Raw genomic sequence first — 25,511 nt, 5'->3', positions numbered from 1 at the left:
GGCTGGGATGTGTTAGTGCAGGGGTGGGTCCACATATGACTGGTGGGCTGAATCTGGCTTACTGAGGGATTGTGTTCAGCCCATGGCAGGTCCTTTGGTCCTGGCTAGCGCAGGTATTGGAGGCAGCTTGGTCTGGCATACGCGGTCAGTCCTACTGCACCCAGGCACACAGTGGGGCTGGGGTGATGGCAGCTAGACTTGCTTCCTGGCAGGCCTGGTGGTGGTGGCTCCTTCTGGCTGCTGCTGCTGCCACTGAACCCAGCCCCACTGCCCAGGAACCCCAGTAAGTCTGCCCTGCACTCATTCCTAGGGTGGGATCTTGGGGTGATGATAGTGTAGGGCTGGGGCACCGGTTCCAAGTGCAGGGATGAGTGGGTAGCAGATCATGGCCTGGCCCCACGTTTTCACCACTCCAGCATCCCGGACCCAGCCGCAGATGCTGCTCCCCACCCGCAGCCAAGTGCCCTGCCCACATGGGTCCTGGGTGGTCTCCATGGAGACCCTAGGATTGCGGGGCAGTGACAGTGTGGGGTGGGGCCCTATGATCCCAGCCTCACTCACCTGCCCATCCTGCTCCTGGATGCTGCTCCTCATACACCTGTGGCCCCATCCCAGCCAAGCATAGAGTAGGGCAGAGTCATGATCCACTGCCTGCATACCCTTGTGATGGGTGCCAGTTCTGTGGGCAAGGACTTTCAGGGAGTGGATCGCGGCTCTGCCCTGGGCCCCGGCTCTGTGCTGTCACTACCCTGTGATCCTGGAGTCCCCGTGGAGACTGGCTGGGACCTGCATGGGCAGGGTGCACAGCCAAGCAAATAGGATGGGGCCACTTAGGGAGCTTTGGTGAGCTGTGGCATGGAGGGGAGGTGCTGACCTGGCTTTCAACAGCTCACCAAAACTTCCTATCTGAGTGGCAGGCCCAAATAATGGTCCACCCCAGGTTAGTGTATGTTTATTGTACAAAATGCCATAGTGAGGAGGGCCATCTCCACCAGGGCTGATGCTGATGACCTAGTGACTAAATGCCTGTTTCAGAAGGTATGGACACTGTTACCAATGGATTTGGCAGTGTTTAAATGTAAATGTATCATAGAATCAATGAGTCGGAAGGGACCTAGACAGATCATCTAGTCCAACCCCCTGCCATGGGCAGGAAGGAGCACTGGGGGTGGCAGGGGTCAGAAGACCCCAGCCAGGTGCCTATCCAGTCTCCTCTTGAAGATTTCCAGGGAAGGTGAGAGCACCACCTCTCTGGGAAGCCTATTCCAGTCTCTGGCCACCCTTACAGTGAAGTAGTTCTTCCTAATATCTAACCTAAACCTATCCTCCCTCAGCTTGTGGCCGTTGTTTCTGGTGACTCCAAGGGGGGCCCTGGTGAACAGACTTTCCCCGAGTCCCTGCTGATGGGTCCCTGATAAGGTTGTAGGCAGCCACAAGATCTCCCCTCAGTCTTCTCTTGCGAAGACTGAAGAGATTCAGGTCCCTCAGCCTCTCATAGGGCTGGCCATGGAGGCCCCCGACCATACGAATGGCCTCCTCTGGACCCTTTCCACGTTCTCCATGTCCTTCTTGAAGTGCGGTGCCCAGAACTGGACACAGTACTCCAGCTGTGGCCTGACCAGTGCTGCATAGAGGAGGAGCAAGACCTCTCTAGACCTGTTGATGTATGACAGGTTGCAGTTGGCTCTGCCTACTGCTTCGTCACATTGGCGACTCATGTTCATCCTGGAGTCAATCCTGACTCCAAGATCCCTCTCTGCCTCTGTGCTGCTGAGTGGGGCAGGCCCTAACCTATAACCATAATGCTGGTTCCCTCTCCCCAGGTGCAGCACCCTGCGCCTGTCCTTGTTGAACTGCATCCCGTTCAGATCCGCCCACTTCTCTAACCTATCCAGGTCTGCCTGGATGCGGTCCCTGCCTGCCGATGTATTCACTTTACCCCACAACTTGGTGTCATCACAGTGAACTTGAACAGGGTGCTCTCCACACCCTCGTCCAGGTCGCTAACGAAGATATTGAACAGCACTGGCCCAAGGACTGAGCCCTGGGGGACTCTGCTGCCCACACCCTCCAAGGTTGACATCGACCCGTCCACCACCACCCTCTGGGTGCACCCCTGGAGCCAGTTTGCCACCCATGTGACTGCATTCGTCAATGCCGCAGTCCCTCAGCTTGCCCACCAGAATTGGGTGGGACACTGTGTCGAAGGCCTTCTGGAAGTCCAAGAAGATGACATCGACTTCCTCTTTCATATCTAAGCACTTTGTTACCTGGTCATAGGAAGAGACCAGGTTAGTTGGGCAGGATCGGCTTGGCATGAACCTGTGCTGGTTACCCCTCAACATCACTTTCCCTGCAGGGCTCTCACAAATGTGGCCCTTGATAATTTTTTCAAAGACCTTCCCTAGGATAGAAGTGAGGCTGAGTGGCCTGTAGTTGCCAGGCTCTTCCTTCCTCCCCTTCTTGAAAATAGGAACCACAATGGCCCTTCTCTGGTCCTCAGGGACTTGGCCCGAGCACCAGGAGTCCTCGAACAGCCGTGCCAATGGCTCCTCAATGACACCAGCCAATTCCCTCAGCACCTGCGGATGAAGGTCATCCGGGCCTGCAGACTTGGATACATCTAAGCTGTCCAGGTAATCCGTAACTAGGTCTGAACTAACAGTTGGAGGACTTTCATCCTTCCTGGGTGCCTCTATGCTATCACCCGAGAGCACCCCATTGTCAGCAGGCAGGAACATGGAGGCAAAGAACTTGTTGAAGAGTTCTGCCTTCTCTCGCGCATCTATCACCAACTGCCCTGCCCTGCCTTGTAGGCATCCAAAGTTACCCCTCTGGCTTCTGCAAAGATGTTGCCTCTCCTGCCTTGCTTACTGCCTGCATAAAGAGGTTCAGCTGAATCTGGTTCTGTGTTGCCAAAATGGGCCAATTCTTTATTATTAAGTTTCTTCATGGAGGCAAAGCCCCAAAATAGTGTAAATGGTGCTTAATGTTCAGTGACTCAAATTCTTGAGTGTGAGAACCCTGATGCTCCTTTCTCCGAGAGCATTCCTCCTTGGGCCGGTTTGTGTTCCTTTCAGCTTCCAGACCCAAAAATGAAGTCTGTGCAGACTCATGAGTGACCCACAGCATCTGCTCTAGTAAACCTACTCTCAACTCCAGGCACAGCCTTTTGAGTGTCTTGTAGTTTATGGTCTGCTACTATCCTTTGCAGCATCTGGGAGGACCTATCTAATCCTCAGGCATCACTCCCCATCATGTCCCATTCCTCTAATATGCAATTAAAATCTCCAACCAGTATTAGGGGCAGTGGTCCCTGTAGGAGGGTTGTCAGTTCCTCTAAGAGGGTACAGTCTCATGGCACTTTGTGAAGTTGCACATGGTTTGATAGCAAGTTAGAGGCTGGTTTGAGGACACACGGTGCCAACCCAAGCACTAAGGTGTGACCACTCTCCAGAGATACCTTGCTGCCTGCCTTCTAGTGCAGACATAGCCAGGACTCCCAACTGCATGTCACAGGGAACAAAGTACATGTGGCTATAGATTGCTGTGTCTCCAGAGATATGTTGTCTGGCATTTACTGTTGGACCTGCGGGTAACTACTTGATCTATGTCTACCCTTTCTCATTGCACCCTCTCCTGGACCCTCTAGAGGCTTGCTGGGTAGCCTCGTTTGAGAGATGCTACTGCAATGCAAATAGTTCTGGCAGTAAACACCTGTACTGAGCACAGTGCAGCGCTACAGACAACCTTGCATCATGTATCGGACATGGTGATTCATTAACTTAAAGTCTCTGTGCCCATCAGTCTGTCTGTTTTTTTCTTTGATGCCTCAAATTCTCATTTTGAGGTTTGAGGTGAGGGATGATTTTATGATAGTTTAATTTCTGGAAACCTATCTCTTTGATTAAGGGCAGTTTTGTCTTGTGATGAGGAAAGTAATTATGCTTGGGTCAGTCTGTGGCAACTGATCAGGCTTATTGAAATCGATAAAAGGAAATAGCATGTTCTCATGGGAGATGCAAGGAAAATACTGTAGCTCTGGCTAGACTATAAAAAAGGGCCCACAGGATTTACATCTAGTCTTGTTGGTTAAATAAAGGCAGTTACATCTTTTGGTTCTAGGTGTAAGATGATCTTTACCTGCATAGGTTACAAGGAAATGATACACTGTCTCCCTCTCTTCTCTTCTTGCAGCTGCACCCTGCTTAGCTTCATGTGCTAGAACAGGGGTTGGCAATATTTATTGGCAAAGTGCCAAAAACACCTACAGCCTCGATGTGTAAGATGTTGGTGTGCCAGGGGTGGATGATGGGGGAGCTGCGAGGGGCCTGATCCTTGTTGTGGCAGTGCAGACCTGGCCTCTTCTCTGCCATCCAAGCAAAATGCCTTCACGTGCCACACAGGCACCTGTGCCAGGGGTTGCCTACTCCGGTGCTAGAATGCATTTTTTGCTTTCAGGAACTGGTCATTGCTGTAAACAAAATACTGGGCTTGGGCTATTGGTTTGAGTCCTGGGGGTAATTAACTATCCTGCCTCAGGCCAAACTCATGTTCTGAAGTAAGAATCTGGAGCCATGTTGTTTTAGTGATCTGCAAGAACCCCTTTACACTGAAGATTTTGCTGCCTTCAGAGCTTCCAGATATGGCTGTGAGGGAAGGAACTGCCCTTTCCTTGCTCCTGCCCCATGTTCTACCCTAGAACATGGAGGTGGTTGGAGATCTCTGTACAGCTTGTTCCCTTGATCCACTATTCAGTTCTTCTCTCTTCTTGTTCCCTTTGCTACTTCTGTCCTTTTTATAACAGTGAGGCGAGCATATAAGAAGGCATTTGCTTGAGCAGGTGAGTGACTGTACCAGAGGGAGGCTGAGGAGGTGGACATAGAAGTGCTTGTGGTTCCTGCCACTTGTAGCACTTCTAAGCTGTGTTTGCACAAGAGTCCTCAGAATCATTTTTTGGGTAAATATGAAATTCTTAGGGGGTATTGTGTCAAAACGTCATACCTATTGCTTGGGAAATGCAGGTGGGAGTGCGAAAGAGATGAAAAGGTCTTTTGTTTTGCCCTGGAGGTTTCAGTGGGGTCTGAGGCTTCAGGTGAAGGTGAAGAAGTGCCTAGGCAAACTCGTTTAGAGAGGAGATTTCTGCCTTGCCTCAAGATGCGACACCAGTCCAGAGTAATGCAATAGGAGACCTGTTCCCCATGCCTCTATCTTGGAGCTCAGTTCTTCAGGCTTTGTCATGCCTGCAGCCATTCTGGTTGTCTTGGGGTAACACTACGGGGCTTCAAAACTGATGTTCTGAAGAAATGTTACTCTTTTTCCTAAAATCTTGGTGTCTGTGATACCCCATTCAACACTTTCCAGTGCAGCACTTATCTTAAGAAAAGCCTCACAGGAAGCACAGAAGTTCACAACTATGCAAGGTATATAGTAACAGTAGTTTGTTTCCTGCTTGGCAATAAATGGGACAGTGTTGTTATCCACAGCTGCCCATGCTCTGTTTTATGGGTTTAGGTGGTCCAGCTGATCACTATAACTGGCAGTAGCAGCCAGCTTTCTAGCATATATGCAAATAATTGATTTAGTACTATATTGTCTCTGAACTTTATTTTGAGCAAAATGTCATCCTTGCTTTGGACCTTTGTACATCTAGTTTCATAGTTTCATAGTTTCATAGTAGCTAGAGTCAGAAGGGACCTAGGTAGATCATCTAGTCCGACCCCCTGCCTTAGCAGGAAAGAGCACCGGGGTCAGATGACCCCGGCAAGGTGCTCATCTAACTTCCTTTTAAAAATCCCCAGGCTCGGAGCCTGCACCACTTCCCCTGGAAGCTGGTTCCAGGCCCTAGCCACCCTGACTGTGAAGTAGCGCCTCCTAATATCTAATCTAAACTTACCCTCCGCCAGTTTGTGACCGTTATTCCTGGTCACTCCTGGCAGCGCACGGGGGAACAGGGACTCCCCCAATACCTGCTGATCCCCCCTGACCAGTTTGTAGCAGGCCACAAGGTCCCCCCTTAGCCTTCTCTTGTGGAGGCTAAACAGGTTCAGGTCCCGTAGCCTATCCTCATAAGGCCTGCCCTGCTGACCCCTGATCATACGAGTGGCCCTCCTCTGAACTCTTTCCATATTGTCCACGTCCCTCTTGAAGTGTGGCGCCCAGAACTGGACGCAGTACTCCAGCTGCGGCCTGACCAGTGCCGCATAGAGGGGGAGGATCACCTCCCTGGACCTGCTCGAGATGCATCTGTGGATGCATGATAGGGTACGATTGGCCTTCTTGACTGCCTCCCCACACTGCCGGCCCATGTTCATCGTGGAGTCAATGACGACTCCAAGATCCTTTTCCGTCTCCGTGCTGGCAAGAGGAGAGTTCCCCAACCTGTAAGTGTGGTGCCGGTTCTTCCTCCCCATGTGCAACACCTTGCACTTATCAGTGTTAAACCCCATCCTATTCTCATCCGCCCACCGTTGCAACCTGTCAAGGTCAGCTTGTAGCCTATTGCACCCTTCTAGTGCACCCACATCCCCCCACATCTTAGTGTCATCAGCAAACTTGAACAGGGTGCTTTCTACCCCCTCATCCAAGTCACTGATGAAGATGTTGAACAGTGCAGGCCCGAGGACCGAGCCCTGCGGAACCCCACTGCCCACATCCTTCCAGGTCGAGAAGAACCCATCCACTACCACCCTCTGGGTGCGGCCCTCCAACCAGTTGGCGACCCATTTGACCATGTGGGCATCGACACCACAGTCTCTCAGCTTTTTGATGAGGACAGGGTGAGAGACAGTGTCGAAAGCCTTCCGGAAGTCCAAAAAGACTACATCCACAGCAACCCCTGCGTCTAATGATTTGGTGACCTGATCGTAAAAGGCCACCAGGTTGGTCTGACAAGACCTGCCACTGATAAACCCATGTTGGTTGCCCCTGAGCATGCATTCCCCCGCAAGGCCCTCCTGGATGTGTGCCAGGATAATTTTTTCAAAGAGCTTACCCGGGATTGAGGTCAGACTAACTGGCCTGTAATTTCCCGGGTCCTCTTTTTTTCCCTTTTTGAAGATAGGGACCACATTGGCCCTCTTCCAGTCCTCCGGCACCTCGCCAGAGCACCACGAGTGCTCATAGAGCCGTGCCAGGGGTCCCGCAATGACCTCAGCCAGTTCCTGTAGAACCCTAGGGTGAAGATCGTCCGGACCAGCGGACTTGAACACGTCCAGCTTCTCCAGAAGTACCCTAACTAACTCCTCGCTAACCCTTGGCCCAGGCGTGTCTCTCTCGGGGCCCGAGGGGGGCCCAGCAGGGAGGTGGCTGAACTGGTCCCTACTTAGGAAGACAGAGGCAAAGAAATCGTTAAATATGTTAGCTTTGTCATCTGGCGTGATGACTAAGTTGCCCATCGTGTCCTGCAGGGGCCCCACATTACCCGGGACCCTCTTTTTACCCCCTATGTATTTGAAGAAGGACTTCTTATTGTCCTTAATCCGGGAAGCTAGTCCTATCTCCAACTCTGCCTTGGCCCTCCTGACTGCCCCCCTACATCCTCGGGCGACTATAACATAGTCCTTCTTGGCGATGACCCCATCTCTCCATTGGGTATATGCCTCCCTTTTAGCAAGGAGACATTCCCGGATGCTCTTAGTGAGCCATGGGGGTTTATGTGCCCTCCTGCTCCCTTTGACCCTTGTTGGGATTACCTCCCTTTGGGCATGGAGGATCGTCTCCTTAAGGAGCAACCACTCACCTTCGACATCTGATTCCCTTCCCCTCTGGGTCCTCAGCGCTTCCCCAACTATCCTCCTTAGCTTGTTGAAGTCAGCCCTCCTAAAGTCTAGGGCTGTTGCCTTGCTGCAGCCCTTTGCCACCTTACGCTGGATGGTGAATTCCAGCAAGCGATGATCACTGTCTCCCAGGTGGCCCATCACCCGCAGCCCCCTCACCAGGTCATCACCCGTGGCCAGCACTAGGTCCAACAAGGCGTCTCCCCTGGTGGGGCTGTGCACCTCCTGGGTTAGATGGAGGTCCTGCAGTCTGGCTAAGAACCGACGTGAGCGATCAGACTTGGCTGACTGCTCCTCCCAGCAGATGTCTGGGAAGTTTAGGTCCCCCATGATGACCACATCCTTAGCCCTCACTGCCTCTGTAAGCTGACCTAAGAATTCCAGGTCGAGCTCTTCTCCCTGGTTGGGAGGTCTATAGTAGACTCCCACCGTTAAGTCTCTCTCCCCTGGACTGCCTTTTACTCTAACCCAGAGCACCTCAGAGTGCCCCCCCTCTACCCCCATGCTAATTAACGAGGAAGTATATTCCTCCTTGATGTAGAGTGCTACTCCTCCACCTTTCCTTCCTATCCTGTCCTTCCTGTATAGCCTATAGCCCTTGACACTCACCGCCCAGTCATGCGATGAGTCCCACCACGTTTCTGTGATCCCTACTATGTCAGGGCTGGTGACAGCTAGGAGGAGGGCGAGTTCCTCCTGCTTCTTCCCCATACTTCGAGCATTCGTGTAGAGGCATTTGAGGCCTTCAGCGGTTGTGCCCACTGACCCCCTAGTCTCAGCAATGCCCCGTCCCCTATCGCTTACCTGTTTCTCCGTTTTGACCATTGGTCTGGGCTCGCTGGCTGTTGCTGGGCCTGGTATGTCATCGTCTCCTCCGCCCTCATCTTCCCCCTCCCCCGACGAGCCTAGTTTAAAGCCCGCCTAGTTTTGTTTTCATGTCTTTTTGCGGGACCATTATAACACACACAAGTTCATTTTTTGCAAATACTCAGGATTACCTGCCATTGTATGAGCTTTAAACATAATTAAGGAACATCCTGATGAAGCTACCTGAAATGCAGACAGTAGGTACAATCTTATACTTGTTTCCTTGCAGCGGCAATAAAGTTGACTTTCTGAATGATGGAAGAAAACATGAGATGTTTTTGTGTGAGAAATCTGAAGTTAAGAAGGGTTGTTGCTGTTGTGACCTTGGTAATGCCAATACCTACTAAAGCCTGACCCCATTATAGAAGTAAGTTAAAAACAGACCGTACTCTGTTCAGCTTGACTTTGTCACAAACTGCATCCATCACCTGGGTGCAACCATCTTGCTCTCAGCTTCTTATTCAGCAACTCTTAGACTGCTGAGCTGAATGGCATGCATTAGTCTTCCTATAGCTTATTTTCTTTCTCCCACTTTCTTTACCCCCGACTGGTAGTGTATTTGGGACAGTGAGATGGACAAATACTGCCTGCATTAGAGACCCTTTAGGATCAGGAAGCCTGGAAAGAAAATTGAAAATTTGGAACCTGAAGAGCTCCAGTCCTGTTCCTAGGGAATGTGCTTGATGATCAGTGAGGCTAGGTCATTGTTTTGGTACCTTTGTTCTCCTACGGCCAAATTCAGTGGTGGTGAAAGCAATCCCAACTTTCTAGAACTTCTTTGAGAATTGGATTGGCTTCTGCCAGGGCTGGCTGTTTGCTTTGTTGGCTTCTACAGCTGCTTACCAAGAGGGTCAGGTCACTGCTCATCTCTTGGTTGGCAGCGATTTCCCCTCGCAACCCCCTAAGGAAATTGCCTAACATAGTGGTCATAGTAAGGGGGAAGATTGAGTTGAAGAGGGAAAGGGAGAGAATCTTTCAAGATGAGCTGAAGGAATAAGAAACAATCCAGTAGCTCTGTCTTCTTCCCCCACAGGCTTTCCTTTGGGTCTCTGCATCTCTGTACTTGGCCTTTTCTGTAATGGTTAAACAAAACTTCATTTAATGCAACACAAAGGTTGTGAAATCAAGTGCTCAAAAGTCTTGACATTCCAGAAGTTAGGTGCAAACTTGAAATCTAACCAGCTTCAAAATAGCAGGTTACAAGTATTCATGTGCTGCCTCATACTAGTTTTTGTGGTTTTACAGTATTACATTCCTGTTGTTTAAAAACTACCTTTCTTCCTTACTCTGTTGCTGTGAGATGCATGCAAACAGGAGAAGTGGAGAAAATGGCTAGATAGGAGTAGCTAAATAAACAAACATTTTCTTTCATTTGCAGACTTGTAGGGCTTACTTGATATGGGGGGTGAAGCACTTGGACAGAAGTAAGTGTGCTTTCAAGTTGCGGTTGTCTTATTTAAGGCTTTTCTCACAATGGTGATTCATAGATATTAGGGCTGGAAGGGACCTTGGAAGATCGAGTCCAGCCAGATAAACGTCCAAATGACTCTTAGGAATCCAGATTCCGTCTAAAATGCACAGTGTTTTGATCTTCTTTAAGAAATGTAACCCTTCACCTGGCCTCAACTGGATGTTAACTTGTAGCAAAAACATGTCCTGCACACCTAGGATTGATGGTAGTATTTTAAGTATGCACTTGCTGCTTTACAATGCCATGTAATGTCTTGGTACTATGCAATGCCAGACTTAGAAAGGAGACCATTCTTTTAGCGTACCAGTCTTCTTACAGGTGCAATTTAGGTCAGTTGGATGGTTGAGCACCTCCCAGCATTTGTCACGTGTTAATAGGTACTGAGATGTTAGGATCTGGATTTTAGAAGCATATTTGCAGGGTTGGACCAACTGTTGCTGTGCATAGCTAAGCCTGTTCCTGGCCTTTGGCCTTCTGAGCTTATTCTTTTTTGTCCCCTTTATTCTTATTTTTATTATTTCTGTGCTGGGGGGGGGTAAGGATGCAGTTGTCGTTCTAATTGGCTTCAATAGGAGGAGAGGTAACTTAATGTTTCTGAAAACTGGTGTTTTGTAACTGTTGCCTTTTGTGTTAGTTCCAGAAATCCAGGTTTTTTTAGTTTGTTTTTCTAGCCCTCCCCAACCTACAATTACTGCCTTGTGATTTTTTGCTACAAGGGAGATCCCATTGAGGTGAGGCAGAAAAATCAGGCTTATCATAAGGAACTAACACTTTGTCTACAGTGCACAGTAAAGTTCGATGCTGTTCCCTGCTATGAGTCATTTAGAAGCTGTTTGTAAGTAGGAATTGAGAAGAAGAAAAATGTTTCTGGTTATTTACCTTGTGCACATAACACTCTTTAATCTCACTATTTCCCTTTTACTTCCAGCTTTCTCTGGCTGTGTGAACAAGCCTCTAGAAACATTTAAGGTTAGGATCAGGGCCATATATTGATTCAGCTACAAACTCATGAAAGCAATGGTTAATTCTCTGCTATTCTCTCCATTATGGATGTGGTTCATTTGGTGACGCAGCTCAGTGAAACTTTCTGCTGTGAACATGTTCTTCTTACTGCCTGTTGATGCCAGGCCCCTGTTGTAATTGCATTGGCACAGGCAGGATCTCAGGTACCTTCATTTGGGCTCTTTGTGCAGCAACCAGATAAAAAATGTTGGCTGTTTTGAGCCTGTTCTGAGTGGGAGGGGGTAAGATGATGCAGAGGGGGAATTATAATAACTTCATAATAGTGCTGGAGGGCAAGTGTATACTTGTCCTCTTGTTACCGGAAGACGGTTAAAAGGAATCCTTACCCCACTTAGGTTTCAGTTTACCTTTAGGCAGTGCAGAAGCTGACTGCTGTGGAAAACTGTACATGTGTGTGGAAACTGGAGATTAGAATGGAAGCTGTTAGCTATTGTATAGCAGTCTGCCAGTAACAACTTGTATAACTTTTCTAGGTCTTCAGGCTTTCAAAGTCCTGCTGGAATGCTGACTTGTAATGCATCTGGCTATGTTCCTAACCTCTGTTTTTTCTTGCATCCCATCCAAGCTTATTAACATTGTGGCTCAGACATTACCTGGATGCAGGGAACAGCCTCCTGTCTCTGAGTCAGTTCTCCAAGCATCTTCTCCTTCATGTCAGTGCTGGAAACAAATGCAGCCTGTTTTGAAAGGTTTGGAGCAGTAGTTCTTAACCTTGTTGGGCTTCAGACACCACTTGGAAAATGTCAGCTCTTAGTTTTCACTAGAGCAATTCTTCTGTTGCAAAGAACCCAGAGAGACCATAACAGGTCAAAATGTTTTTGATGCTATGGATTTGTATTTGAAATCTCTGCATTTATTTTGTGAATTGTGTATAGGGGTTTGCACATCTCAGGGTGCCAATATTGTTTGGCACCCTTAAAAGGATCTTGTGACACCCTGGTTAAGAATCATTTCAAAATGCACATCTGTCCACCCTTTTAGCGCTGATAGCCTGGTCTCCTGATCTATATTACAGCTTTAGATTCACCGCTGTACTTCTGGATTTTTCTCTGCAGAATCCTGGAAAGTAGCAACTCTCTCCTTCTGCTTGAAGAATGGTTGTGTTCAGGCAGTTTGGGCTCCTTCTCTGGAAGAACTACGTTTTGCAGGTATGTTTCATGCTGGGTTTTCTATCAGGAGAGCAGAATAAATGGTGATGCAGAGGAAGCTGTGCAGTGCTATTCAGATCAAGTTATTTCAAGACCAATGTGTCTTCAGGAAACCTCTCTTTACAGATGATGGCCTGCCCCTTAGAAAATGCATCTAGATCCTAGAGGGGGTGGTGGTTTCTTTATTCTCCCCTCCCCACATCATCTTTATCAATCCCTGTCACTTTCAAGATGGAGCCCGTTGGATTGCCCACTTCTTCTTAGGGTGGGGAAACAATCTAGATGTGATCTGGCCATTGCAAGGGTAAGCAGAGGAGTCTGCTCTCATGCTGGCCCTTTTCATTTATTCCACTGATGCTTTGGATTTTACACTTGTTTCCTGCCATGAAAGCACTGACCGGTGGGCCGCTCTTTCCAATAGAAATAATTGTTGGGGAGGGAAAAGCACTGGCATTCATTCTGCAGCTGCACCCTCTCGCCTGCCTCTGGTGCCTTCCTGAGACTGGGGTGATCCCAATTTAGGAAATCATGGGGAGAAGTGGTTGCTTTGGTTCTCCCATTTCCAGGAGGGACTGGAGCAGCAGGGCAAAATTCCTGCCTGCTTCTTGTACCAGGGACTCTAGTGTGAAGAGCAGGCAGGGGGCTTGCAGCACTGCTCCTTTTGCCCATGGCAAAGCCCCCTGCCTGCTTCTCACACTGGGATCTCATTGGTCTTGCAGTTAAACCAACACTTCACAGATCAGCTCTAGGTTGCAAACACACACTTATCCTGATTGCTCTTTGCCAGTCCCATCACAGTGTAGTGGGGCTGGTTCCAGCATCTCGAATAAGTGGGCTAAGTAAAAGCAAATTTAGAAATCTCTTGTGTTCCCTCATTGCTGGGGTAAAAGAATCAGTTCTAGGGGCAGAAAACAAGTCTGGGTGTGCACTGAGACTCCTGTTGAATGTGAGACACTGAGCTTATTTTTGGACAAAGTTCAAGAGGCAATAAGAGGGTTAATACAGTAGGCTGCCTTTTGGTGACCTCAGTATTGTTACAGACCCTCACTTACCCCCAGCTTCCTTAGAGTGATGCATCTTGCAATGCCCCTCTCTCTCTCTGCCCTAGCCGCACAGAGCCAGTTCATCTTTGGTGTAAACCCATCCTGCTCTATGGAGTTACACCTGGGTTAAATTTGAGCCACAGTTTGTCAAAAGGTTATTGATTTCCAAAGCCCAGAAGGCCCTTTGCTTTGCAGGAAATGAGGCAAATAGCTGCATTTAACAGCTAAGTGAGCCAACCACCACTGATCAGTCCTGACCACATCCAGGAGGAAGGGCATCAGTCAAAAGTCAGGCAGCCTTTATTTACCAAGGGGGACTCAGGAGCCAAAAGTTAACTCTATACATTACCATCTATGGGATGCCAAGGACAGCAGAAGATACTGTTTTGCAGAGAGCTTTTTTATCCTGAGTTTAGATTGGAATGCTTAGTTCAGATTTTCTGTTCCCAACCAACTGTTGGGGGCATGCCCAAATCCAGCCAGCTCCACTACAAGGAAAGAAGCTATTTCTGTGGATTATTTTATCTCCTGGCAAGAGGTATCAATAAACCTTCTTAAAGGGCAGGATAATTGCAAGCAAGCACCAATCAGTGAATAAGTCCCTTCTTAGAGCATTTTCCCCTCTCCGCAAAACAACCCTTGGAGTTCTCTCAATGCACAATATTAAACCTCAATGGTCCCGTGACGATGGGAGTGGGGGGATGTCTAGGATCAGTCACCAGCCCTGTGGTGAAGCAGAATAGCTGTTTAACAGTACAGAAAATATCCTTCCCTCTCAGTCCCAGACTACTCGGTATCACAACTAAATGAAGAAAGGCAGAATGGAACAAGAGGAGGTGGAGATAAAGTCAAAGTCAAGTCAAATTAATTTCTTTCCTTTAGCAAAGAAGGTGATGCAGGATCTTTGGCTTTTGCCCAAGGCTAAGCCATCTGAAAGATTTCATAGACATTAGGGCTGGAAGGGACCTCGGGAGATCATCGAGTCCAGCCCCCTGCCCAAAGGGCAGGAAGTCAGCTGGGGTCATAGAATCCCAGCAAGATAAGCATCCAATTTACTCCTGAAGGTGTTCAGTGTAGGCGCTTGAACCACCTCCGCTGGCAGGCTGTTCCAGACCTTGGGGGCTCGGACAGTAAAGAAATTCTTCCTTATGTCCAGCCTGAAACGGTCTTGGAGGAGTTTGTGACCGTTCGACCTCGTGACACAGATGACACAGCCAGAAGCACAGAGACTTCTAATGCATTCCAGGGGATTTGGTGAGGAACCACTCAAGGAAGAGGAGCTCCTCCGACTTAAAATCACTACAGCCACTTTGGGCAGCACCTCAGCAGTTCCCTGGAGGCCACTTGTCAGGCACACTAAGCCCGATTAACTGATGAGATCCGACAGGTCTCTAGCGCCAGGGGGATGTGCTGCAGATTACAGCCAGACACCAAAAATAGCCAGAACCCAGCTGCCACTGCGCATGCCTGGCTGCAGGGCTAGAGCATAGCAACAGAGCACTCTACCTGCCTACCATCTCTCATTTCCCTTTATGCAGTAACAATACAGGGAATTGCTCAGATCAGGACTCCCCACCCGACATGTGGGCTGGGTTAATTCATTTAGCCCAAGATACCTAAAGTCTCCATGAAGCACTGTTGTCTAGCATTGTAGTGTAACATTTGCCCAAGAAGAGAGGGCCTGCTTCAGAGGTTTGTCCACCCTTAAGTGAATGGATATGACAATCACCTCAGGCTAGTGAATACAGTGAACACCTAGTCTGGACGCTCCCCATTCCAAGGCACAAAAGTCAGTGGGTCTGCAGTTAAGACAACTCCTTGGAATAGAGGTTTGTGCTGGTCTGCACTTTCCATGCACCAACTCCATCAAGTTAGCCAACACTAAAAACTCAAGCACCATGTTACAGGGTAGACTGGCCCCTTTAAGAGGGTACGGGCCCAGTTCACCTGTGACTAGCTAAATGCTTCCAGGTGGGACCAGGCAGAAGTCAGCTAAATGGTATGAAGGCCCAGACTCAAATGAGAGGTGGAAATAGAAAGCTGATGAGGGATGGGAAGTTTCTGCAGGGAGCTAACCAACAGATCTGTGAAAATGGAGGACCTGGGTAATGAAGCAGCAGCAGCTTACCCCCAAAATAAGAGCTATGCTGGAAGGAAGTGCTCAGTATGGCACCAGATTAAGGGGTTTCAGAAGCAGAAGGCTGTGGGGACCACTCTTGCTGAAGCCTGGAGGTAAGGGGCAGGGGGAAGAGAGCTGCCAGAAGACTGGTGTCTCAGGCAAGGAGATGGCCAACACTTGGTGGAGGACATGGAGGGAGGTCTCCCAGGCCAGAGCACAGAGGATGCAACAGGCAGGTTTTGTAGAGGCTTTGAGAGAACTGCTGTTGTTAGATTTATATCAACAAATAATGCCTGGAAATAGAGCTTAAAATTTAACTGAGGGGCCATACACTTATCCCAAACTGGAGAGCTGACTACTGGTCTGCAGATACTGGCTGTATCACCCTGACTGGCTGCAGGAAGACCCTATGAACATTACATGAAGTCAGACCCCCAGAGTTTAAAAGGTAGAAGGCTCACTGTAAGGAAGCAGCCAGGCAGGATATGGCTGTTTCAAATGGAAGATTTCACAGAATAAACGGGGAAAATGCCACTGCCATGCCTGAACACTGCCCTTGCTACGTCCTGCTTGGGTTTCTAGCGGCTATGAAGGTGTTAATCTTGGAAATAAGCATCTCGTTTTTCCTGGCATTTTCCCATATATTCTGTGAAATCTTCCATGTGAAACAGCCACATCCTGCCTGGCTGCTTTCTTACTGTGAGCCTTCCATCTTTCCAGTTCATTGGGCATCTCAGCAGCAGGACTGGATTTGAACTATGCTGGGCCCCACTCCCACATCCAGTCCATTCAACTGCACCTGCTCCCTCTGCCTCCCATCAACATGCACTGGCTAAGCCCTCAAAGCGAGCAGAATCTTCCTGCTGACTTCAGTGGACTGTGGATGATGCCTCTAACCAAGACATATCTAAATCCAAGAAGCAACATGTTCTGCAGGACAGAGGGGTTGCAAACTTTGTAAAGAAACTAAGAAGTGCAGTGTAGTAGGGAGTGGGGATGAACAAGCAACTGTTGTACAAGCCTCAACCCTGAAGGAGAATAGGAGCCAGTAAGGAAATTTCAGAATGGGACAAAAGGAGGCCATTGAGGGAGCAAGAACAGCAGCATGTAAGGTATCCAAAGGGGTGAGACAGGATACAGTAGAGTGATACTTCATCCTGCCAGCCAAGGCTTGGGCATGGGCAGTGGGTACAACAGGCCCAAGAACTAGGACTGTAGAGGTTCTACTCTCAGCCCTGCCAACTCCACAGGTGTATGCCTTCCAGTAAGGCTCTGCTTCAGCACATTCCACACCTCCAGCACACAAAATATTCCCCAACAGCAATAAGCAACAACCTCAAACTCTTGAGAACAGGTTTCTGTTCCAAAGTCTCCTAGTGCCCCGACTGATGTTTTTAAAACAGGATAACGACACTGACCTCCTTTGCCCTGTGTTCCAAGATACAGAGTGGTAAAGTGCTATACAAGAGCTAGGCATTCTACCTCCTTCCTGGGGCTTTTAAAATGGTTGGATACTGCAGGATGGAAGGTGTGAGACATTTGGGTGGCCCAAAGCCACCCCTAAGTCACCAAGCTGTTAAATTATGTCTGGCACTGGCAAGCAGTTCCTGTATTCCTAAAGTGACCATTCCTGTTCCGGAGGGTTTGCAAGCTTGATCCAGAAGGACAGACATCTCTGTGGTGGTAAAGTTCATACTAAACTATTTCACAACTTCTATTTAAAAGGATTAATGCTCAGGAATTGAACCATGATTCGTGCTCGCTCTCTCCCTGGGTGTGCCTTGTACTTCCCTGCCTGAAATTCTTAACAGCTTTAGTTTTTTCTTCTTACAACACCTTCAGTTTTCAACAAACAAACAAACTCAATAGGGCAGCATTGCCTGGCTCTCTTATGGGTAGATCTGCTACTTCCTGCTCTCTTCACAATGCATCCCTTCCCCATGACATGGGTAATTTTCAGATAGACAAACAGATTAAGTGACCTGCTTATGACCACATAAAAAGTCTATTGCAGACTCAGATGTGAACTCAGTACTTGAGTCCTAGTCCAGAGCCTCAAAACACAAGGTCTTGCTTATTTCTAAAGCTTTATTATTAGAAAGGGGAAAAACTGAGCTGAGAACAATAAACTCTTGTGTGATAAGTGTCTGAGTTTATTGTGTTACATTAATATGTACGTGTAGATGTAGACACGTCCACTGTTTAGGTTGCAATGGTTGCCCGAGTTAACTCCCTGCCTTTATGTTGGTTGTTCTTTTGATACCTCTTGCCATAAAACCAGCTGTTATAAGCTCCCATGAAGCTCCACCTGACTCCTTCCTCTGTTTGTACAGCAGCTTGTATGATGAGGGCTTGACTTGACAGGGTCCTCTGCCTGGAATACAGCTGCCTTTAGCTAGACACTGATGCAGCACTTTTTTTCACAGTACTTTCTGTATGGCCTGTGCATTGCATAGGAAATGCATTGCAAAGCTCAGACCATAGTGAATTGCAGCTTCCTCCTTACTGCTAAACTGATCCACTTCCAGCCATTTAAAACTTTTTTTTTAACCTGTTCTTCCTTCAGAAGCGGCAGATCCTGGTGACACTCATAGAAATTTGCTTGCCATTGCTGTTTGCTGCAATCCTGATAGCACTTCGTCACCGTGTGCATTCAGTCAGCCACCCCAATGCCACCATCTACACCAGGCAGTCGGTGCAGGAGCTGCCATGGTTTTTTCGCCATCGGGAGCCAAGCAACCCATGGGAGCTGGCCTACGTCCCCTCCAACAGCACGGCTGTAAAGAGCATTGCCGAGGCGGTGGAAAAGGCTTTGCATGTCAATATCAAAGGTTAGCATTGACTGGGAGTTGCAGCGGTGGGAGGAGGTCTCTTAAACATTCATGTTGTGCATGTGAGCAACATGCCTGTAAAAATGTTATGTATAGTTCTGATTGAGCAAATTTGTAGGCCCGTTCTTAAAGGTCTGTTAATTACGTGCTTTGCTGAGCTGGGGCCTACAGTCAGGATGTTTTAACTGTGTAGGTAACTGGCAGGAAGTGCTGAAGACTTCCCTAGGTTAATCATTTCTAGGGTCTAGAGATCAGAACCTCTTCTTTGTTGGTAGTGACTTCCTTGTAAGGGCTGAGCCTTTGGCTATTAAAGTTAAAGGAGCCCATTCAAAAATTGGACTTCTGTTTTGCAAGTGATGCTTGAGGCTTTCATAGCAGAACAAGGAGTTAAAAAATAATGCTCCCCTTTATTAATTTTTTTGTACTTTGCATCTAGTTGCTTTCACTGTTTTCTCCTATATATCCAGTAGAGTTGGTCAAAAGTTCCTGACAAAACAGGTTTCCATGAGAAGATGCTGATTCTATGAACTTGGAATGTTTTAAATGAGAAATGTCTGTAAAGGTTTCTAAGGATGAAACACTTCATTTCAATTTCTGTTCATATTACATTTTATAATCCAGAAATTAAAATAGTGGCTGCTACATGTCAACCTTGTGACATTGCTTAGTTTTGATTATAGCTATTTTGACTTTCCTGAGTGAAAAGATTTTGGAGGTCACATTTATGCTGTAAACTTCATAATTTCACTTTTTTGTTCTAATCTGGAATCAGGACAAATGTCAGGATTTCCTGTGGAATGGAAATTTTACCTTCCCCCAAGCTCTTAAGCAGTTTGTTATGTAATTTTTGTGGGTCTCTTATCCAGCAGGAGGGTTGGGTGTGTGCTTCTAAAATAGGGAAATGTCAGAGCAACCCATGCTGTGCCTTGGGGAGGATCAGGACTGGGACAGGAGGGGCTGAATTGATACAGCTGTTTGCAGGGAGTTGAATGGGGCTTGCTTGAGCCCAGTCTGTCCTTGAGTTCAGTTTAGTATTGAAAAACCAGTCTGTATTGTGTGGGGTTAGCTCTCCTCTCTTGGAAGACAAAAAATGCAACCCCTTTGGTATCAAGAGCTGACAGTGCTTGGTTTGGGTGGTGACATTATCAGGCTGGCAGTCCCTGGCACCTTGTCTTTGGGTAAAAATCTGAGCTGGATATTCCCTGATGAAGGCAAAAATCTGGTGAAATGGGTTTGCCAGCTACTGCTGCAGGGTATTCATCATGCAGCAAGGAGCCCTTCAGAACTGAAGTCCAAGACCTCCACACTCTCAGACATCTTGAGGCTTCCCCTCATGGCAGTGTGTTTCACTCCCTTGCACGGGCAGCTTATTCTGTGGACTTTCTTCTTTTGCAGCTCACGGCTTTTCCTCAGAGAGGGAGTTTGAGGACTATGTAAAGTTCAATAACCACTCAGGCAATGTGTTGGCCGCTATTGTTTTCAAGCACCACTTCAATCACAGCAAAGACCCTTTGCCACTCCAGGTAAGTGAGCCTGTAGAGAAGGCAGTAAAGAGTTGGCATCCCCAGGAGATATATAGTGGCCCCCAAGCCAAGCCACAGTGACATGAGGAAGACTGTCCCTGTTGTGATGTTACCATGTCAGTGATGGTGTAATGTCAACTCCAGATACCGTGATTACAAAGAGGGGCATAAAAGCACCCTGACATATACATAAGAAACAACTTCTCTGCTGGACAGTGCCAGTAACCTTAAATGGGGAGACAGTGATGACTGGCATTTCTCCTGCCCAACCCATAAAGAGCAATATCTGTAGTGATGTTTTTGGGTGGGGCTTTACTATGTATGAAGAATGTGGGGACAGGATATTTTAATTTGGTTCCTTGTGGTCCTTCATGGGTTAGCCAGTGCACCACGTGATTCTTCTGCCCAACTGCTGTTGTCTTTCTTGCTGTGATTCTCTGTTCAGTCATAGTATCATAGAAAATTAAAATTGGAAGGGACCCCAGGAGGTCATCTAGTCCAACACCCTGCTTAAAGCAGGATCATCTCCAACTAGATCATCCCCACCAAAATTTGTTTAGCCAGGTCTTAAAAACCTCCAAGGATGGAGATTCCACCACCTCACTAGGTAACCTGTTCCATTGTTTTTCTATCCTAGTGAGAGAGTTCTCCCTAATATCTAACCTAAACTTCCCTTGCTGCAACTTGAGACCATGACTCCTTGTTCTGCCTTCTGCCACCACGGAGAACAGTCTAGCTCCAACCTCTTTGGAACTACCCTTGGAAGTAGTTGAAGGCTGCTATTAAATCCCCTCTCGGTCTCCTCTTCTCTAGACTAAGTAAGACCAATTCTCTCAGTCTCTCCTCAGAAGTCATGTCACCTCGCCTCCTCACCATTTGTTGCCTTACTCTGGACTGCCATCAACTTGTCCTCATCTTTTCTGTAGTGGGGGACCCAAAACTGAACACAGTACTCCAGAAGTGGCCTCACCAGTGCTGAATAGAGGGGAATAATCAGGGCACACTGCTGGCTCATATCCAACTTACTGACCACTGTAACTCCCAGGTCCTTTTCTGCAGAGCTGCTGCCCAGCCAGTCTTCCTCCAGCCTGTACCAGTGCTTGGGATTGTTCTGTCCTAAGTGCAGGACTTTGCACTGGTCCTTGTTGAACCTCATGAGATTTCTTTTGGCCCAGTTCTCCCATTTGTCAAGGTCACTCTGAATCCTAGTCCTACCCTCCAGCATATCTACTACTCCCCCTATCTTGGTGTCATCTACAGGCTTGCTGAGGGTGCATTCCATCCCATCTTCCAGTTCGTTAATGAAGAAACCAGCCCCAGAACTGACCCTGGGGCACCCACCCCACTTGATACCGGCTGCCAACTAGACATCAAGCCATTGATTACTACCCTCTGAGCCTGATGCCAACTAGACATTGAGCCATTGCTTGCAGGAAGACTCCTGTGAGTGTCTAGTTGGATTCTGTTAATTAGACAGTCACTGATTTACTACCCTCTGATGCTCCAGCCAGTTTTCTATCCACGTTATAGTCTATTCATCCAGCCTGTACTTCCTTAACTTGCCTGTGAGATTGTTGAGGGAGATCATATCAAAAGCCTTGTTAGAATTAAGGTACACCACATCCACTGGTCTCCCCACATCCACAGAGCCAGTCACCTCATCATAGAAGGCGATCAGGTTGGTCAGGCATGTCTTGCTCTCGGTGAATCCATGCTGACTGTTCCTAATCACCTTCTTCTCCTCCAAGTGCTTAGAAATGGATTCCTTCAGGATCTGCTCCATGATTTTTTTTCAGAGGCTGAGGTGTGACTGACTGGCCTGTAGTTCCCTGTATCCTCCTTATTCTCTTTCTTAAATATGGGCACTATGTTTGCCCTTTTTCCAATCATCCGGGTCCTCTCCCAATTGTCATGAGTTTTCAAAGATGATGGCCAGTGGTTCTACAATTACATCGGACAACTCACTCAGTAGCCTTGGGCGCATCCCATCTGGTCCCATGGACTTGTATGTGTCCATTTTTCCTAAATAGTCCCTAATAGTGTTCTTTTGCCACTGTTGGCTGCTCACCTTCTCTACAAACTGTGCTGCCAGGTGCAGTAGTCTGGGAGCTGACCTTGCCTGTGAAACCTGAGGTGAAAAAGACATTGAGCACTTCAGCCTTTTCTGCATCCTCTGTCACAAGGTTGCCTCCCCCATTTAGTAGGGGACCCACACTTTTCCTGATCCTCCTTTGCTACTTACATATTTGTAGAAACCCTTCTTGTTATCCTTACCATCCCTTGCTAGCTGCAACTCCAATTGTGTTTCTGCCTTTCTGACTTCATCCCTACATGCCTGAGCAATGCTCTTATACTCCTCCCTAGTTATTTGTCCAACTTTCCACTCATAAGCTTGCTTTTTGTGGTTTAGTTCACTGAAGATTTCCCTACTAAGCCAAACTGGTCTTGTGCCATATTTGCTGTTCCTCCTGTGCATCAGGATGCTTTGTTCTTGCACTCTTCAGTGAGGCTTCTTTTAAAATATAGCCAGCTCTCCTGGGCCCCTCTGCCCCTCAGACTGGCTTCCCAGGGGATCCTGCTCATGAGTTCCCTGAGCGAGTCAAAATCTGCTTTTCTGAAGTCCAGGGTCCTTACTCCGCTGCTCTCCATCCTTCCTTCCTTCAGGATCCTGAACTCAGTTAGTTTTATATCATGGTCATGGCTGCCCAAGTTGCCATCCACTACTACATTCCCCACCAATTCTTCCCTGTTTGTGAGCAGCAGGTCAGGAAGAGCATGGCCCCTAGTTGGCTGCTCCAGCACTTGCACCAGGAAGCCTTTCTGTGCCAGGCATCCACCATTGCCTCAGGTGATGTTGGGACCTGGACACTCTCTTTTTGCTTTTTTTGCCTTGTAGGTTGATTACCAGCTGCGCTTCAAATACAGCCCAAGGAATGCCCCACGGAATGAACAGACAGGCCTGAATCCTAACCTTGACCGAGACTGGCACACCAGCTACCTGTTTCCACTTTTTCAGCTACCTGGCCCCAGGGAAGCCAACCACGATGATGGGGGAACACCTGGTAAGCACAACCCTTTGAGGACTTGTTTTAGTCCATGGTACAGTAATTTGTCAGTCAGAAAAAAGACACTGCTAAAATAAGCCATCTAGCCCAGGTACCTTGACTAGGGCATTGAGAGGGACAACTGAAATGACTGGGCAAATGTTATGTCAGTGGCTGTCATGGTCTGGGCTAGCAAACAGCTGACCCCTCCCTCTGCCTCATCATTAGGAGACAATGGGAAAGTGTAACTCTTATTCCTTGATTTGCATCTGAGGGAAGGGGACAACATAGAGGGTGGGCTGGTATTAGGATCTGGGCCTCTGATGTTTAGGAAGTGTATAAGGGGAGGAAGTGATGTGATGCCCTGCCAAGCTCTTTCTGGTTCTGTTCCCACCTTGCTACAGCAGTATCTCTGCCAAGTCTCTTATCTACAAATGTGTGTGCTTTTCCCCTGTAGCCTTTGACAGTACGCCATGGTGTAATCATCAGCTGGAGCTGTGGCCAGGTTCATCATGGCCACATTTGCCTCTTCCTGCTATTTCAGCTGGTGTCACTCTAGAAAAGGCTTGAAAAGGGGACATTAGTGATTTATGACATTATAATGCTCTCTCTTATTTAACTGGGGGGATAGATGTTTCTGTTGAGCTTGGAATAGATAAATCAAATTTTTAAAGTGGATTTGTTTTATTTAAGTACAGTTCTTTTTAAAAATAAAACTTTAAAAATGTATTTTGTTGCCTATTAAGCCTTATTCATTCATATTAATTTAATTTTAATTAAAATTTTAACCAGTTTGTCTGCTGCTGGCATTTTAAATAAAATCAAACCATTGAATTGATGATGGAAGTTACTGGAAGGATACCTGGAATCAGTCTAAAAAGAACTAAACCAGTTTTTGACAGCGCTAGCTTCTTTTGCAAGCACATAGCGAATGTTTCTCTTGTTTCAGTTCATTCAGTTTAATGACTAGTTCATTCAAAGTCAGGAGTCCAGTTGAGCATTGAAAAATTTGAAAAGTTTCATTTTCCTCCTATAATCTATGAATAAAAATGAGGTGCAAGGAGATGACATCTGGTTCAATTCACTCACTACAGATAATATTTCCTATATCTAATTTAGTTTTAAGTGTAAAACATTCTTAACTTTGTCCCGCACATTTTAAAGAACCTTTATTTAATTTAAAATCCATTTAAAAATGCTGGGGTCTTTTGTGCATTTTGCTGTGATGGTTTGTGCCAAGCTTTGTTGGGATAGATCGGAATCCCATCATTTGCTATTTTCTAACGCAACAAAACTATAAACATTGAGACTCCAAATAGATACATAGTAAGCTTCATAATATAATATGCCTAAATATAACATCATCCTTCTGATTAACAAAAATAAGTGCCAGACTTAGTGTAAAGCTTATTTTGATAAACATTACCAACTACTGAGAATCAGCCTATCCTTAAAATGTGCAAATGCAGAACAAGGTTACAGCCTGATTTAGATCACTCCTTGCTTGCTTAATTCTCCAAAGGATGAGGATAGGGCTGAGCTGCTAGCATATACTATGTTCTAAGCAATGTCACCGTTGGTTGTGTTTGTCCTTTTTGACTTCCATGCAGTCTTCTGCAGCCTAAAGCCAAAGGTTGCTTTCCCTTTGTTTCATCAGGAGTGGCTCTTCTAGGTGCTGCACAGTCGCAGAGCACTAGTGAAAAGTAGCTGACAGCCCTGATCTGGGTCCAGTCTGGTGCATTAACACAAGACAAATCTGTCCAATAGCAAACGTGCACCCCCTGCATGGGTGGCACTAAAAGCCCTCACCCTGCTTCTTTTAAAGCAGCAATTTCCACTGAGGATTGTGAGCTGTTCTGAGCAGGGTGCCTCTACTGCTCTTTATTTGCAGCATTTAGTGTGGCACTTGCCCTTAGGTGGGGTTTTGGTGTGGCAGGAAGACCAGTGTTATCACATCTACCGCCCACCCCAAAGCTAAGGGCTTAGGGCTGGCAGTGGTTCCAGCCCTGCTATGAAGCATATGCACGTGACTCTGGGAAGCTGCTCCAGCAGCATAGTGCATGATTCATAGGAGAAGGTCAGGAATCTGCCATATCTGGTTGGATGAGGAGGGGAAGAATCCCAGTTTCTCCATGAGCAGCTTCCAGATTATATTGGCTGGTGGTAGGAAACAAGGTGCTTATTTTCTCTCAACCAAAGTCCAAACTTGCCCCTGATGTAGCTCCATTGATTTGATGGATGAATCTGGCCTAGTCTGCCACTCTCTTTCTCCCTTCATATGGCTCAAGAAACCCCTTCTCTCTGCCTTGTGGGCTAGCTAGCCACAGAACTTAGTCTACAGGGTCCCTTGCTCTGTGAAATCATTCTTACTTTTTTTTTCAGCTCAGGTTCATATGTAAAGAAGCCTGTAGCAGAACCATTGAATTATCACCCTAACAAATGACCATTGAAACAGGAGCCAGGGAGCAGAATGGGGCAGCAGTGTTAGCACCAGCTGCATGACATGCCTGGTTCTTTCATACCTTCTAGGGTCGGAAGGGACATGAACAGATCATCAAGTCCGACCCCCTGCCATGAACAAGCGCTGGGATCATAATACCTCAGCCAGATATGTATCCAACCCCCTCTTGAAGACCCCCAAGGTAGGGGAGAGCACCACTTCCC

General features: G+C 47.4%; 1 protein-coding gene across 5 annotated transcripts in view; it reads left to right on the top strand.

The window, feature by feature from the left end:
• Positions 1-25,511, top strand: part of ABCA3 (ATP binding cassette subfamily A member 3) — a 105,792-nt gene that overhangs the window by 34,711 nt on the left and 45,570 nt on the right. For all 5 annotated transcript variants that reach the window (XM_090023838.1, XM_090023837.1, XM_090023836.1 and 2 more), the window contains 4 exons: positions 12,195-12,287; positions 18,016-18,280; positions 19,676-19,803; positions 22,700-22,865. In XM_090023838.1, the coding sequence (XP_089879964.1) occupies positions 12,234-12,287; positions 18,016-18,280; positions 19,676-19,803; positions 22,700-22,865 (613 nt within the window). In that variant the 5' untranslated portion in view covers positions 12,195-12,233. The remainder of the gene's footprint in view (positions 1-12,194; positions 12,288-18,015; positions 18,281-19,675; positions 19,804-22,699; positions 22,866-25,511) is intronic.

This window comes from Crocodylus siamensis, chromosome 12 (genome assembly GCF_052110815.1).
Source record: "Crocodylus siamensis isolate JL-2025a chromosome 12, ASM5211081v1, whole genome shotgun sequence".
NCBI classification, from domain to species: Eukaryota; Metazoa; Chordata; order Crocodylia; family Crocodylidae; genus Crocodylus; species Crocodylus siamensis.
The sequence above is the reverse complement of the archived record's forward strand: the minus strand, read 5'-3'. Positions and strand labels throughout refer to the sequence as shown.